At 47.4% G+C, this 16,506-nt stretch overlaps 1 protein-coding gene across 2 annotated transcripts in view; it reads left to right on the top strand.

Moving 5' to 3' along the window:
* Positions 1-11,882: 11,882 nt before the first annotated feature.
* The window catches only part of STK26 (serine/threonine kinase 26), a gene marked incomplete at its 3' end in the record, with an annotated part of 34,319 nt that continues 29,695 nt past the window's right edge, over positions 11,883-16,506 (top strand). For both annotated transcript variants that reach the window (XM_080352436.1, XM_080352437.1), the window contains exons 1-2: positions 11,883-12,173; positions 12,280-12,398. In XM_080352436.1, the coding sequence (XP_080208562.1) occupies positions 12,357-12,398 (42 nt within the window). In that variant the 5' untranslated portion in view covers positions 11,883-12,173; positions 12,280-12,356. The remainder of the gene's footprint in view (positions 12,174-12,279; positions 12,399-16,506) is intronic.

Here is a 16,506-nt window from a genome sequence, read left to right as displayed (position 1 = left end):
TGCCCAGACCCTGTTTGAAAGCCTGAGATCACAGGGAGGGGTGACATTTTATTAATAAGCCACTAATGACCACCTCTTTGGCATTTCCTGAAAACTTAGTGTGTTGGCTTTACCTTGTCTGTTGGGGAGCACTCTGATGTCAGCAGTCAAAAATCCTGCCGAACCGGCCTGACTTGCAAATGAATGAAAGTCAGCTAATCTGCTGTCTTATCTCTCCTCCACCCCCAAATCGCCATCCACTTCAGGCATCAGAGGGAAGCTAATTGACTATTGAGCTTCCTTTTCGTGCTCAGACACCTCCAGTGACTTGGTTATTTTTCTCTCATTTTTGTTTCCTAAACAAATTGGCTTCAAAGGCGGTGCTGGTGCAGGTGTCAGTGTTGTCTGATAAGTATCTACCAAATAAGTAGGGGAGAGGCTTTGCTTTACCAGGTGCTTGCTGCTGCTTTGAGACATCTGTTGTAGTTTTGCTGCCTCTCCCAGCTAACCATGGTGAGAGTTAGCACTGGGAAAGGACATTGGTTGCTGCTCCCTTTCTCTCTTTTCCCTTATCCCCCAAAGCTGAAGAAAGTGGGGACTTTTGGGTGCCAAAGGCCAGCACAGAGTGGCTTTCCAAGGCATGTGACCTTTGCAGAGATACAGCACTGTTCCTCAGAGGGGCTTTTCGAAGGAAAAAGGCAGATGTCTGTGGGAATGGTCCCCTGGTTGCGGGCTGGCCCAGAGCAGGAGGCTCTCATCTCAACCTTGTCTGACCCTCATCCTCCTCCACCCTGCGGAGTGCTGGGCCGGGCATGTGGCCAGGCTGTGTTTGCCTTTCCCGGGTTGGAGACAAAGTAGAAACTTGGAGAGAGGAGGGATATGCTGAGCTCTTGCCCTGGCATCAGCTGGGGCAAACCACTCCCTCATCCATGCCATTTTGCCAGAGTGAGAAAATCGGAGAAGGTTACATGAGCTTTGGTGTTGTCACTTTCATGCCCGTGAAGTTGCAGGGAGCCCCACTGGGCAGGAAGCTGTTGGCATGGGTGAGGATATGGGCCCAGCCAAGGATCAGCTGGCCACTATCCACTGTCCCCAGCCAGAAGAGATGTGCCCAGGTCTGCACCAGCCACCTGTGGAGGCAGGTCTCAAAAGCCAGCCCATGACAAAGGGTCACCTATGTTGGGCTCCAGGGAACCACACAGGGTCTTTCTGTGCTGTAAGCAGCTCTTCACATCCCTCCCTGGGATAAAAGCCTGGGCTGGGGTAATAACTGGGGCAAAACTGAAAGGCTGAGGAAGTTGTGCTGTCAGGGTGTTTATTGTGGTGATGGAAAGCAGGGGGGGCTCCAGGCCATGTATGCATGTATTTGCATACATGTGCAGGAGCTTTGGTGTTACATTTTGATAGAGCACAGACAATGATATCCCGCTGGCATGAATTGCTTCAAAATTCAGGCGCTCAAATGCCACAGAAGCACCAGTGTGGGCGTACTACAGGTGGAGGGAAATGAGGTGCTAGAGCTGATAGCAGAAGCTTGTTCATCAAAGTGGATTAAATGGGATCCACCTATACAGCAACCACCTGTACAAAGCACCTACAGAAACCACCATGCAGAGCACCGGGGAAATCCAGGGGAAGCACTGCAGCTGCGGGTGAGGTTCAGAGTGGTCCCTGCCACAGCGTGGCAGCACTGGATGGTCAGGGCTCTGCAAAGCGGTGGTGGGGACAGGGAGGTGGGTAGGAAGCAGAATACGCTGCAAGCCCCTTACCTGCCCACCAAAACGTGCTGCACCAGATGGGTAAGTACTGGGAGAGGCTTCAATCTACACCAGCTATAATTACCCAGGACGTTAACGCAACTGAATGGGCAAGGCAGCAGGAGCGCCGTGTCTGTCTAGCCTGGACGTGACGAGTTCCTGGTGACACTGCCTGCAGTGGGAGCATGTGGGGCAGGAGGACACTGGGACTGGGCACAAAGAATCCTCAGCATCTTGGTGAGTGCAAACCCACAGCTCCCGCAAGACTGTGTCATGGTGTGCATCTCTGCCAGGCATGATCCACTGCTGCTGGCCATGTCCCTGCTCCCTCTACAGCTCTCCACGAGAGGAAAGGAGGTTTCCACCCTCTTTGCCCACCACATCAGGGAGAAGTGAAAGAAAGCACTACAGATCAAAACATAGCCACAGTGGTTGCCAGTCTCTGCAGTAGTATGACCTTGCCAATAGCAGGCAGTTCAAAATCTGCTCATTAAGTTGGGACAAGCCAGACAAGACCCAACAGTGCATCCTTGAGACCAGCCATAAACCACCAAACTGCAGCATGGAACGGTGTGCCAGAGAAGATGTCTAGAATGATAAACTGGCTAGATGGGACCTACCTCATCCATGGGAGCAGCAGACTAAATATCTGATGTCTGGGCCTTTTTCTCAGGGCTTCATGCTCCTCCAAGCAGCTCACGGGCTGTGGAAAGGCTGTGAGAAGCAGCTGAAGAATAAACCTCCACAGAGTGGCACCATGTTGGGCCAGTCTGGGTATGTTACTTGTCCTTTCTGATCTGACACTTGCAGAGTGGTGACCCATCTTCCCCCAGGAGCTGACAGGGGATGGAAAGCACTTTGCAGGGCTTCCCCTCCTTGGCAGTGGGATGTACAGCAGGGAGTACATTGGAGGGTGCCTGCTCACCCTGCCTGGCAGCACCCACAACAGTCCTGCATCCCCACATCAGTGCCATGGGCCCAGGCAGCGTGGGTGGACAGCAGTGACAGAGCTGAGATGCCACATGCACCTCATTCTGCTCACTGGGCCCTGACACCCCGCCTAGTACCTCCTTCCACCATAAACATTTTTCTTGTTATTTAGCCTGCTTCTGAAAATCACTTCATTTATTTGTTTGGTTGGTTTTGTTACATGTGCCTTTATGGGCCTAGGACAAATAGTTCATACTTTTGGCTTGTGCAAACCCTTCCAGGAGGATGGCTTGTTCCTCTTATCTGTGAGTTGATGTTTAAGCAAGCCAAACATTATTTTGTTATAATCTTTCTGCATTGGCAGTGTTGCCCTTCCCTCTTCTCCTGATTCTTTCAGTCTGTCAGCATCTTCCTCAACTTGTCCTACCACGAACACAGGCTTATCAAGGTGACGCTGTGCTTTGCATCCATCCTGTTTGGCTTGCACAAACTCCCAGAACACCTCTGGTCTTCTGTCCACATTGCGGTATGGGCAGAAAGTGGAAAGTTCTGCTAGAAAAGGCTCCCATGTGATTCTGTGCATTTCCCATGTGATCCATAAGCTGCCACTGAAACTGTAGAACTGTATAGTCTTGCTTTCATTTGAGTGCAAAGAGGAGAGGACAGGTGCAGGAGAGGTGGAACAGAAAGTGAAGAGGTGCCCTGTTGTGCTGCATGGGAGCAGTCAAATGGCACAGTGCAAAACTAAGGCATGTCAAATTTTCTTTCTTTGAGTTGCAAAAAAGAACATTTCTGCAAGAACGCTCAGCTCTGCTGGGTTCATTTCCTCCCTGGGCTTACAAAATCTGCTCCCAGGCCCCATGCAACAGTCTCAGCTGCAAAGGCAAAGCCTTGCTCTGATGGGCTGCTCTCATGGCAGGAGAGCTTCCAGGGAGTTTGCTATAACCTTATGAAGGAATGTGCACCCACCTTTTCACATCCTTATTGTGCATTTTGGTCCATAAAATCGGTTGGTGAAACAAGTTTAGTCACAGGACTTCCTGGCAAAGCAGCTCATAAACAAGCTTTCCTCACTTCCCTCTTATGAAAGTTCAGCTCTCCTCTGCTGCTCTGACTTCTTCGTTTCCCTCTTCTCCCACTTATTCCCTGACTCCCATTAGTATCTGAGTCAGCCTAGCAAACATTTACCCGGTGGCAGCCTCTCCAAACATAGCAGGAAGATCAGGCTCGGGAGTGCACTCTTGACACGTCTCCCGGGGATCCTTTCCCACTGTCTGGTAGGTTATTTTGCTGTCATTCCTCATTCACACGTTGAGAAAGAGGGAACCAATGGCCCATGTATTCAGCAGCTCGTTAGCAGTGAATGGTAATGGGGTCTGTGATGCTTCCTCTTCCCTTCTTCCCTTTCTCACTCATATCCTCCCCATACTTTGTACCTTTGTAGTGGCAGTTTCCTGGACTGAGTGTGATGATCAACAGCTGCTGGTAGAAGGTGCTACTTAAACAAGTGTCACCATTATTTATGTTTAACTGAAAAGTACACCCACTTTCCTGGATGCAAAGGTGGTCAAGCACTAGCACGCGAAGGAGGCACCAAACACTGTGCGTTTTATAGATGCAGCCTTCTAGTACACAGGTCGTATTGTCACCATCGTGGCATTTGCAGTCTCACTAGTAGCCTTGCTGGCCTTGATCCACATACTTATGTCTGACTTCCTTGTCAGCACAAGGGATAAGTGTATGTAGCAGTTAGACCAGATAGAGTAGAGTTCCCAAAGCAGCCAGGAGAGATGTGAACTTATGAGTCATCTGTTCTTTGATTGCTCCTAGTTGGCAGAAAAATGACTCTACACACAGGGCTGAACTGGAAATTTCCTTTCCTTGCTGCAGCCTCTGTCATTGAACACACTTAAACCCAGACAGCTCACCACACTGGTGCTTTGGCCTCACTCATTCACCCAGAGAGACCTTGGCCCTTGCATGGAGTTATATTTTACCTACCATGCTCTGCCTGTAGCAATGTGATTGCAGAACTGGGGCTGAGAATTGTCAACCCTGTTGCCATCCCATTTGCCCCCCAGCCAGTCACAGCCATGCCGGCAGCTGGGTTGGTTTGCAGCATTGCTTGAGGGTTCATTTACTGGAAACCAGAATTGTGAAGAGAGGACATTTTCCAGATGACCCTACTTACATATTCAAATAGAGGTGAAAATCTAACAGGATATTCTGGTAGCCCTGTGTTTCATTTTCATTTCTGTTATGCTTTTACTCTGTCTTGCTGTAAAACTAGCAAAACTCTAAACTGTCCTCACCACAGCCTCTCAGTGCCCTCCTTCTCCCTCTTACTGTCCTTTCTGAAGTCTCGAGCATCTTCTGATTTTCTCTACACAGAAGCCACCATCTGTGACGTGTAGCAGCACACCCAAAGCCAGGCACTTGCTGTTCTTGTTAAGTGACAGCCCAACTGGGACACAGATGTTGAGCTTCATTTCCCACAATCCAGTGGCTTCTGGACATTTTTCCAAGAGATTTGTTCCATTCTCTCCTCTTGCTCAAGTTCCTTTTTAACAACAAACTTGACTTAGTATGTGTTTCATGCAAACAGCCATTTCCTTTTGAAGCTCTCAGTGAAGGCTCTGTTTGTCACTTAATGTTCTGGGAAGAATTTGGGTAAATTGGACCAGAGACAAAAATCTCTCTGTTCTCTCTCCCAGGAAGGTATCAGATTCCTGCATTTCATGTGCATTTCTACTCTGAGGAGAAGCTCAGTAACAGTGGTGTTATCTGGCTGTCCCTTCGCACTGATTCCCAGGTCAACCACATCCAATTCACTCACTAAAAAGACTCGTTGCCATCGTTACTAATTCCAACTGAAGGCTCAGGTGGGTCTCCACGAGTCAAGCTGTGGTCCTCTCCTTACTAAGGCACCGTCATTAATAGCAAAGGGTAAACAAGACAAATAAGGCACTTGGGTCTGTCACTGGCTGTGACAGTAACACCATCCCAGTGGTCAGACTCAGCCCAACCTCGTGTCACAGTGCTGCTGCTGCAGAGATGCAGGAATGCAAAACTAGAAACAAAGAACGGAGAGGTTTGCATTTAATGTCCCAGTTTGGCCTTGCAGAAGCTAGAGGCAAAGGCAATGGGTCTCTGCCTACCCTACCTGCTCCTCAGGAAGTTGCATGTTAACTGAAAGCCATCAAACACATATCTCTCCTTGCACAGGCTACAGGGACAAGTGCATTTCCACAGCCGCATCCCACTGCCTTCTTCCTCTGCCTGAACTGGGGCAACTGGGAAGAAATTGTCCATGGGCTGGGGTGATGACCACATGCCCCAGCTGCACGGAAGGACCCATGTTGCCACTGTCTCTTCCTATCTGCTAGCATCGCTGCAGGGGCCATGGATTTCTAAGCCATATTCCTCCAACGGAACTATGAAGTTATTTCTAACTTTGACCCAAGTTTTCTGTTCTGAGCATCCCCGTCTGTGCTCCCCACCGTGCCGTGACCACTCTGCCAGCCTGTTTTCAGCAGGTACTGATAGCTGTGATGTGCCAGGAGCCCTTGGAGGGCTGCCCGTGCATTTTGTGAGCCCCGTTGCCGCGATACTGAACGCAGAGCAGATGTTTATTTCAACAGAGATGTCTTTGATTCCTTTTCAACTTTTCTCTTGAGCTGCCATCGTGTGTGAATACTTCTTCCCGGGAGCCAAGCGCTGTCAGGGACCAACAGGCAGGCGCTGTCGCTGCAGCCAGCGTGCAGGGGAACGGGGTTGAGAGGCATGCGGCAGGATGGCACAAAGCAAGCTGATGGCCCCAGCCTCTCTGGAGGGATCACTGAGGCTCTGGGGAGACTGGCTGAAAATAGGTGTGCATGTGTGTTTTTGCGTGGCTCCGTTTTGGTGCTGAAAGCCTGGGGAGGCTGGGGAAAACCAGACTCATGCTCGCAGCTTCCAGCACTTCAGATTTTTCTTTGTTTTCTCTCAGTTGCCTTCATTAAATTGTTGCTGCCTTGCTGCAGACCTGGACCAGCATAGCTTGGGGCTGAGGTGATGAGATCATCCTCTTCTTGAGAGCAAGAGAAGCCAGGTACCAAGAAAGACTGGAGATGTGGTAGAAAGATTATTTTCTTTCAAACAGTAATCCCAGGTGAGAACTACTGAGAAGAGATACTTCTTCCTGAATTTTTCTTTTTCGCTTTTCCTTTCCTCTTCCATTTCCTCCCTAGTTTTCAAATTTGAATCTTTTAAAAACTACCACTTTCTTTTCTCGCTTTCCTCTAACCCATCTTGTCTCTCTTTCTCACCACCCTTTTCTTGGTGCTGGCAGAAGTGGGTGCTAAGAGCAGCATCCACCCACCCTGCCCTGAGCCCTGCCCGGGGCTATCAGCCTGTGCCCCTTTGTAGTGGTGCTTAGTATAGGAATTCCACTAGAACTAACGTCTTGTTGCTGTTGCCTTACACAGACATGTTTTTAATCCTATAAATACTGGATGTATTTTATTAAAAAAAACCACAAACTTGTACTAGCTGTGCAAAGACACTGTGCTGCTGGGGCTGGCATTCTCTTTGCCCACTGGCAGGGCCTCTCACTCACTTCCTTCACCCCTTCCACTGTTGTGGCCAAACTATTTTTGGTATTCCAAGAGCGTAAGCTTTGCTGAAATTTTGATTTCCTGCTAAGGGGGAAATTAGACCAGAGAAGAGTTATTTAAAAGAATAAAGTATATTTGCAAGCAGGGAGGAGAATATATGAGAACATTAATTTGAGAAGATCAGTGTTCTGTGATGTTAAACTACTGAATTGGATAGAATTACCTATAAATATACATGTATGTGGTAGTTTATTTTACAGAGAGAAGTGTAAGTAGAGTATATTTGTAATAAAGAGGTCAAAAAGACAGCACTAACCACATCTCACTTATGTTGCAATCTTAGAAGCACAGGAGTATCCTATAGAGACTGTCTTCTTTAAGCCAATTACTATGTTGAAATAAAAAGTTCACCAGTACAAGGATATTTTTGTCACAAAGGTGGAAAGTGCCCTTGAACTTGTGAATAGTTCATTCAGTTTATCGTAATCCTTAGTCAAGTAATGACTCACTATTCACCACACTGGTACAATACACATTCACTATTAGCTTAGTACCTGCATAAAGTCAATTTACAGATTTTTTTTTTCCTGTTAAGGAAAACTAAAGATTATGTCAAAGAAGATCTCCCAGGAAAGAAATGAAACTGTGTTATAGACTCGTCTAGTGCCATGGGCACCATGTCTACTTGTTCTGTTAGCAAGTACCTCTGCCTGCTATAGCAGGACAGTCCCTATCATCTCAGCTGGTTGCTGTCCGGCCAAATGTTAACCCTCCAGGTCGAAACTTCAACACAGGAACAGGCTGATCGTGCCAGAGCAAAGCTCATCTACTATGGCAGCTCATCTCTGGCTGGAGCCAGCGGCAGGGACTTGGTGAGCTGCTTGAGAACAGAGCGAGCAGGGGCAACACTTGCACTTGCCTGCGGGGATTTGCAGCTCATGTATTTCCTCCACTAGAGGTGCTAGTTTTATAAACAGTATTTCCCAATGGTTTTTTTTTCTTCCATTAAATTGTCCAGTCACTTTTGGCCCATAGCAAGGAGTTTGCCAGCTTAACTATATCCTGTGTGAAGAAGTGCCAACTTTTCTTTTGAACTTGGCACCTGCTTGTTTCTTGCATTGAAGGAGATGGTGAGCCAGCATTCCTCACCCACCTTTTCCATCCTAGGTATTTACCTCAGCCTGATTATTTTTCTTAAAAGTGCAGGAAGTGTCAATTAAAAAATACTTCAGCCATTTCTAAGAAGAAGATTGCAGGAAGATATATAATTCTGCCCTGCTAAGAAATACCATTTTGCCCTCTTGTCTTTGATGGAGGATGTGGAACGCGGTAAAGCCATCATCCTTGTGTCAAGGATGTGCCATTGTTGTCCCTTGGAGAAAATGCATGTTGGCCATCTTATGTGAATGTCTCCATTTGTGAACACTTAGCCCTTTTTTTTCCCCAGTCCTAGTAAACTTTTAACCTCCACAACATCTTTGACAGGATGTTTCAAATGTAAAAACAAGAAAGGCATTGAATTTCACCAGTTTGGGATTCTATATTCTGCTTTTATGTGATGACCCATTAGCCATGCTGCTGGGAGAAAGGTGTGAGGCAGATGCACTCTAAGCACGGTCACCATGGCCCAGGTGGGCACTGCGCCGGCCAGCTGAACTTTGCAAAGGCACTAAAGGGTCTGCAATACCCAGATCCACCCTGACTTATAGAAACTGGGTATCACATTTCCTAGACAGCTGTGTGCGTCTGATGGGGTCTTTCCTAATGGTGAATTTGCATCAGCTCTGCCAGAACCAGATCAGGCACCCACTCCCTCCCTCACCCCAGCAAATCGCTGTGAGGAGTCCCTGGAGTTCACAGCTGTAAGATGCAGTATTTTTCTGTTTAGCAGTGTAAGTTATTTTGTTTTATTCATTTGTATTTGGAAGTTTGAGAGAAATTTCACCTAATTTTTGCGGTAGGTCTAAATCAGCTGACATGGTGCAGGCACTCTCAGAGAGCCCAGTGTTTTTACCAGCTCTCTGCAGTCTTCTGATATAAAAACATTTTCACACCAGCAACACAAAAATAGTAGTTAAACACACAAAACAGTAGAAGGCCTGACTTGGGTCACATCACTACTGTAAGGCCCTGTGAGTTGTCCTAAGTGAATTGTAGACCCATTTTAAGTCTTGGAAAACAGCAGCAACTTGTATTTACAGGGCGGGCTGGGAAGGGGCAGGGAACGTCTTTCGTAGGGCAATATCAGCAACTGACCACCTGACTTTCTTAATGCACAAATTAGAACTTGCTAATTACAGAGTGGCATACAATATTACAAGCCTTTTCTTAGATGTTATGGTGCCAGCCTACCTCACTGCACAGCCTGGCTGGATGACTCAGTTGTTACATGACCGGCTGATTACTTAAGATTCTCTGACAGATTTTCCTCCCTGGCTTCACTCACTGTATCATCCCAGGACTTTTGGAGTGAGTGTGGCATAAACAAGCGTTGCCTTTTTGCCAAACATTTTGCTTTGCATCGTCACTGCAATTCTCTTGGCCATCCTGCCAGAGGCGGGAAATAACTACAGATATAATTACTGGGCAGAATACCTTATCACATCCATAGCAATTGTCCTCCTCTATTAAATAAATTTGTTACAGTCCCTTTCATGTTATATTAAGCTGCATGCAAGTCAAAAATGCATGAGAGGCCAAAAATCTCACTATATGGCCCCAAAACAGGAAGGATTTGCAATTAGTACTCTCTCTGATAGAAAGTAAACAGGTGTCTTCAAGAGGAAATATCTGAAGAAAAGTATAAAATCCAGGCAAGGCTGAGATAACAAGTTAGTGGGATTCTGGGGAGAAAAATCAAGGTAATTAATGGATAGAAAAAGAAAAACAGAGTCTTGGAGCCAGAAGAGGAACAGAGGGACAATAATGTATTAGCAGCGTGAAACAAAAATTCTCATATTTCCCTTGTCAGGATTTTTTTTTCAGGGGTCATGTTCTAAAGATCATTAAAAGGTAAGAGGAAAAGTGGTTTAAGTATGTTTGAGCAGAATGAAGTAGGCAGGATTCATAAGTTCCATGAGTGAATGTTCATTTATTTACTGAATCACTGTACATAATTAAGATGGCTTTTTCTCAGTAGAAAATCTTCTTTCTTTCCAAAGGCTTATTAATCAAAAACATTTTCAAATTTAAGTATATGGTATAAACTTCCAGAAAATATATTATATTTTCCACCCTTTAAAATGAACTCCTTGTAGGCTTCTAGGTAGCTACTGCATAGAAGCCTTTTAAAGCTATGTTATTTTTTTTAAAGGTGCAGAACAAAGTACATATTTTAATAACAGTAAAGGCTTAACAAACCGGCAAGTTGGAAACAAAAATATTCCAGCATGAGCCACCAGCCTGTCCTCAACTAACATCACTGGTTTTTTGGTTCGAACCACAGTGAGTTAAGGATGGAAAGACTGCCCAATGTTGAAGTTCTTGGCATTAGCCTGCTTTAACACAACCTTACCTTGAACAGAGGTGTTTTGTGTTCCTTGCCACAGTGCAATATTTCTCTGAGTTGCAAGGGAGAGAGAACAGCTCCCTTCACATTCTTTCCAAAGGGACCCACCCTCTGAACAGGGTAGCTATGATACGGCCAACAGTCCAGCACCTCCAGCTTACCTTATGTTTTCTTGGCTTTTAGGCCTATAAACCCGTGAATTTGGGGGAAGTCCCCGCATACCCACGAGGGTATTTTTGATGGGCCCATGTGATTTCTACATTCTTGCTCAGAGGGGTGAGGGGAAGACGAGTGTCATAAAATATGTTTGGTTTAGCTTCGCTTGAGTAACCGGCAAAAACTCTCGTGTATAAGAATGTGAATCACAAGCACGAATAGGTGAGTCACGTATGAACAGGAAAAATGTCACCCCAAACCAGTTATTTTTTCCTCCCCAGGTCCCAGTAGAATGTGGGGGCAACCCACCCCACCAGGGAAGGAGAAGGCGGATTGAGACAGAAGCGTGTGTTGGGTGCGTCCGGTGGCAGCTGGGACAGGGCTGGTGGAGACCTGGGGGGGCAAGAACACCAGCTGCCCCAAATGGACAGCTGAACCCCCCCAGTTTCATCAGACATGCCCATGCTACCTTCTCCAAGCCTGGCTGCAAGGAGACAAGACACCACCTCTTTGTATCGCAAAAAGCAAATAAAAGCCATAAAACATCCACTCGGTGATTTGCAGCTACATGTCGCTGGGGTGCAGGAGCCCAGGGCGCGGGGGTGGCTGTGTCTTTGGGGTGCAAGGAGCAGACGCCGTGCGGCTGGCGGTTCGGCCGCGGTGACAGCGTATGGGGGAGTACAGAGCCCTGTGACGGTGTGTGTGGGGGGAAAGCACCCTGTGCAGTGCGCCCGAGGGTTCAGCCCGGTGTGACACCACGTTCAGGAGCCCTGGCCGGTGTGACAGCGCTCGAGGGGTCCCGGGCACCGCGCAGCGCCGCGGGTGGCGCTGAAGGGACCCCCGCGGTGGGGACCCCGCCGCCCCCGCCTCGCCCCCCGGTCCCTGCCCGCCCGAGGAGGCGGGGGCAGCTGACGCCAGGGCCCGTGCGGTGGCGGCGGCGGCGGCTCCGCCCCACGAGGCCGGGGCTGAGACGGAAGGAGCCGTCGCCGCCGCACAGCAGCCGCCGCTTCTCTGCCGGAGCCCGACATGGCGCTCTGAGCTCAGCGCGGCAGTGCCGAGAGCCGCCACCGCGCGCCTCTCCGGGGGGCCCCGAGCAGCTGCCCCCGCGCCGGGACCGGGCAGCGGGGCATGGGCAGGGCGAGCGGCGCCAGCCGGCAGGGCCGCTGCTAGGAGCCCGGCGGGCATGGCACAGCGGCGCTAGGGCCCCCTTGCCGTCGCGCAGCTCGGCCCCAGTCCCGCGGCCGTGAGGTGAGCCGGCGGCGGGCGGGGGCTGCCGGGCAGGGCGGGCCGCGGGGAGGGAAGGAGGGAGCGCGGCCCGCGCTGAAGCCGCCTCCCCGCCGCTTTGTCCTTCCAGGCCCCGCCGCCGCCGCCCAGGAGCAGGGAGGCCGAGAGAGGGGAGCAGCGGGCGGCGCCCGGCCGCCGCAGCCCGCCATGGCCCACTCGCCCGTGGCGGTGCAAGTGCCCGGCATGCAGGTGAGCTCCGCGCCGCGCCGGCCCCAAAATGGAGGCGACGGGCCCCGGGCTCGGCCCCGGCTCCGGAAGCGGCGCTTGTGGCCTCACCGGGCGGAGGCCGCTGCTGGGGCGACGGGTCTGGGGGACCGCGGGGTGGGCGAAGCGGGGCGGGCGGCGCGGCCTGGCCGCCGAAAGGCCTCGCTCGGCCTAGGGAGGGACGCGGGCCGGAGCCCTCGGCGGGCGAGGCGGGGAGCTGCCCGGAGGTGACGGGAGGCCCCGGGGGGGCCCCGCTCCCTCGGCGCGCCCCGGGGGTCGCGTACCTGCGCCAGCCCCTCGGAGGCGAAGGGTGCCCCCTCCCTCCCGCCCCCCTTTGTTCAGGGCTGGCCGCGCCGCATCCAGGAGCGCGTCAGAGCTTCTAAAACTGATTAAAGGCGAAATGAAGTTAATCGCAGGGTGTGTGGGTGTGCTGTAAATGACATATCGAGCTCGCTGGCAGGCGTACCCTCCTGCAGGACTTCCCCACCAGCCCGCACTTGGGCGCTGGGCCTGTAGCGGAGCTTCTCCCAGGACCTTGGGTTACAGGGAAGGTCCGCGCTAACGCGGCCACCTTGCTCCGGGAGCCGTCAGCTGTCAGGAACCTGCACCTCTCCTCGGCCGGGAATGGGGAATGAGACCTGCTGTCGCTTCTCTGTCTTTGTCGTGTCCGCTTAGGAAATAAGCAAGCTCGTATGTTACTGATTTTAATAGGAAAGGTGGTGTTTCTGTGACTCTTCGTTGTTATTACACTGGACAGCGTAATACACAATTATTCAGGGATCTCTATCAAACGTAAAGGAGCTGAGGACCAAACTAATTTTGGTGTTGATTTTTGATTTTCAGATGCTGGCAGCACAGTCAGTGTTTTGAGTTTTCTCTTAACTTATGAGATAGTCACAGCTGGATAGTATTGGAGCTTTTTTCAGTTCAAATAATGCAGAAACTTTTTTTTATTCATATGTGAGAAATGTACAATAAAGAGTTCAGGAGGTTTCAGAGCAGAAAGTTAAAATTTCTCTTGCTCAGCTATCTTCATTACTTTTAGAAAGTGTAGAATTGATGTATGAAGAGTATTTGTATATTGTTTTGGGCCAGTTACAGTAGCAAGGTTTGGTTTACCTTTCTGATTTCAAATAATTTGCAGGCTTTTTGACATCAGTTAAATTTTGGTCATCTACTGACTTTATGTTGATACAAGAGGACATGAAACACATTTTCTCCACCTCCTTGTTCCATTAATATGTCAGGGTTACTGTTGTATTGGCACATCGTAAAGAAATTTTGTGATAAAAGATTTAGAAGCTTTAGCCAGAGCTTCTTTATTTATATACTCCGGGGGGGGGGGGGTGGGGGGGTGGAGGGTGTTTGTTTTAACGTTTGTATTTGGGAGACTTCTATTTCAAAATCCAAGTTTGTCAGTTTCTTATTTTTATATCTGGTTAGTGTATTGCTCTCCTATTTTCCATAGCTGTCCTGTCATCACAAAAGGACCTTGAAATTATTTAAGGTCCTGTTTTCCATTGTTATACTAATAAACTTTATGTAATAGCATACTTAGTTCCACTAGTATTGTAGCTAGTTTAACCCAGATCCCTTAACATATATCTGTATGTTTAAAGCTTTTTTTTTTTTAACTGTTAGATATGTACAGCTGCATAGAATTAAAATACGTATTTTCTTTTAAAATGAAGACTATTACACAAGTCCTGAAAGTCTTAGAATGCAAATAAATAGAATTCGGTGCAAAATTATACTGCTCACTCTTATCTTAGAAGGGTCTTGGTATTTTTTTTAATTAAAAAAAACCCAAACCTGTTCTAGAAGAGTGTGGTAGTCTGAGGTATAAGGGTTGCTTCTTTTGTTTGTTTAACCTATCTTAACTATTGAGTCAGGATCATCCAAGTGATGATAAAAGCATCCCTGCTCCTGCTCAGTGTTAAACTAAATGCATTGTGATCGATTGAAGAGGGAATAAACAAGTTCTTCTGTGATGGAAGAAGATCTGATAGTTGCATTAAAACTATCACTGTGGGAAAGTGCCTGTAATGTCAAACCTTTTGTTCTGTAGTCTGTGTTGAGGGAAGCATTTCATTGCATATAACAGTTGGAAACTGAATTTGCCAGAGAATGTGTTACAGGTTTGAAGTTTTCAGTTTTATTGTGATCTTATACTTTCCTTCCTATTTCATTATACAAACAAACAAACAAAAAAATCAATAAAAATCTAGAAATAATGTGTAATTCTCATACTCCTAAAAGAAGACTTTGGTAGTTTATCACTAGAGTATAACAGAAGCTTTCTTGATTGTTTCAAGATCTTTCATCTTATGAAGACTCAGGTTCCATTTAAAAAAAATATCCAAACATGGAAAATTACGGAAAGTCACACAGAGTTATTTTGGTGAACTGAGAGTCTGACTTCAGTACCCTGGCAACCATGTAAGACCCAGAGGTAGTATTATCTGTTGCCCTTATGAGTAGTTACAGAACCATTTGTTTATGTAGTGGTTGCATTCTGTTTAACCTGTCCTGTCTCCCTAACAAAACCAAATTTTATACCTAACAATTCTTGCCTGCGCAGACAACTTCCTGAACACATTCATTTTCCTCACTGCTTTGGAAAGGCTCCACTTGATCCAATTGTATCATGTTAACTTACCCTGCTGCCAAACTTCTAAGCCCATTCAATAAAATCAAAGTACCCTGAGAATGTATAAAATGAGTACTCTAAAGCAAAGCATGATACCCCAAATTATGGCATTTTACACAGAATCCAAGATAAGAGGGAAAAAACAAAGGTTGATGGAGCTATGTGAGTGCAATTAAAGGTGTCCTGGTTACATGAAGCACAGTTTTCCCCAAGTTTGAATATCAGGTTGGAGTTTTTATTCAGTAATGTCCCTGTAACTTTGTTCCTTGGGATAAAAATATTCAAACTAGTTCTTAGTCTGGAATGTTTTGAGATCTCACAGTGAGAAACTTCTCCACTGCTACTGTCTTCAAGGAGTCTACTTGAACTCATACAAAGCGTTTCTGGATATGCAAGAGAGACAATACCTGTGTCTTGACCAGATGGTCCTCCTGGTCCCTTCCAACCTGATATCCTATGATTTTATCAGTCCAGGGCCTATACTGAAAACAGAGCTGGGGTGAAGGTCTTGGACCCCTTACTCATAGTCTTACGCTGCTGCTTTCTCTTGCCCAGCAAGTGGGATGTGTAGTTCCAAGGGTCATGTTTATTTCAAGTGATCTGAAAGTTTAAAGTATGTCAGTCCTTTCAGATTGATGCGTTTCTGATGCACTTGTATTTTTGGCAGCATTTCATAGATTACTCTAAAACATCTTTACAAATGAAAGAGGTTGGAAACTGTTAACTTACAAGTGAGTAACAATTAACAAGATAGACAGTGAGGAAATTTTTCTGTCTGTCAGCATCCTGAATTTCCCAGCTAGTCTGAAAACCTGCAATGAAGCATCACTTAATTAATAAATGCTTTTTTTAGCTGGTAGAGTTTTTATGTATACACTTTCCCTTTTCCTATTCTGATTTGTTGTGCAAATATTAATTCGTTAGCTGATGGAAATGTTGATTTTTCTCATTTGCGTTTCCTCTTGTCAATATGTGTGTCTTTGGAATCTGATTTGGGGCTTTATTTCTCTTTATCTCTGCTATCCTAATAATCTAGACACTTTTTGCTTGCTTTGTCATAGCTTTGTTGGTATCTCCTGATCCTGTATGGCAGTAGTCTTCAGTGCAGCCAGAAAGGTTGTTCAGACCTGATCTCCATCTGTTTTTACTGGCATTCAGACTGTAATGCAATAAAGAGCCTAACTTCCTCTAAAAGAGAAGGATGTGACCTGTCAGCCTGTGTACTCTGATTCACAATTGAAGAATTGCTTGATTAAACACAAACTTGGATGTAAAGGTGATCTTTGCTCTTTGTGCTGCTGGTTAACAGCCTGGCTGTAGGGCGCTACTCACAGAACCACCTGAGCTGGCAGCTGCAGAGTCTCTCCCTGCAGAATGCTCAGAGGCACATGAGTTAACATCTAGTTATTGAGTGGGGATAGGAAGATTAAAGGAGAGCTAGTG

The sequence above is a fragment of the Nesoenas mayeri genome (genome assembly GCF_963082525.1).
Source record: "Nesoenas mayeri genome assembly, chromosome: 13".
In the NCBI taxonomy this organism is placed as follows: Eukaryota; Metazoa; Chordata; class Aves; order Columbiformes; family Columbidae; genus Nesoenas; species Nesoenas mayeri.
This window is presented reverse-complemented; position numbering and strand designations above follow the sequence as displayed.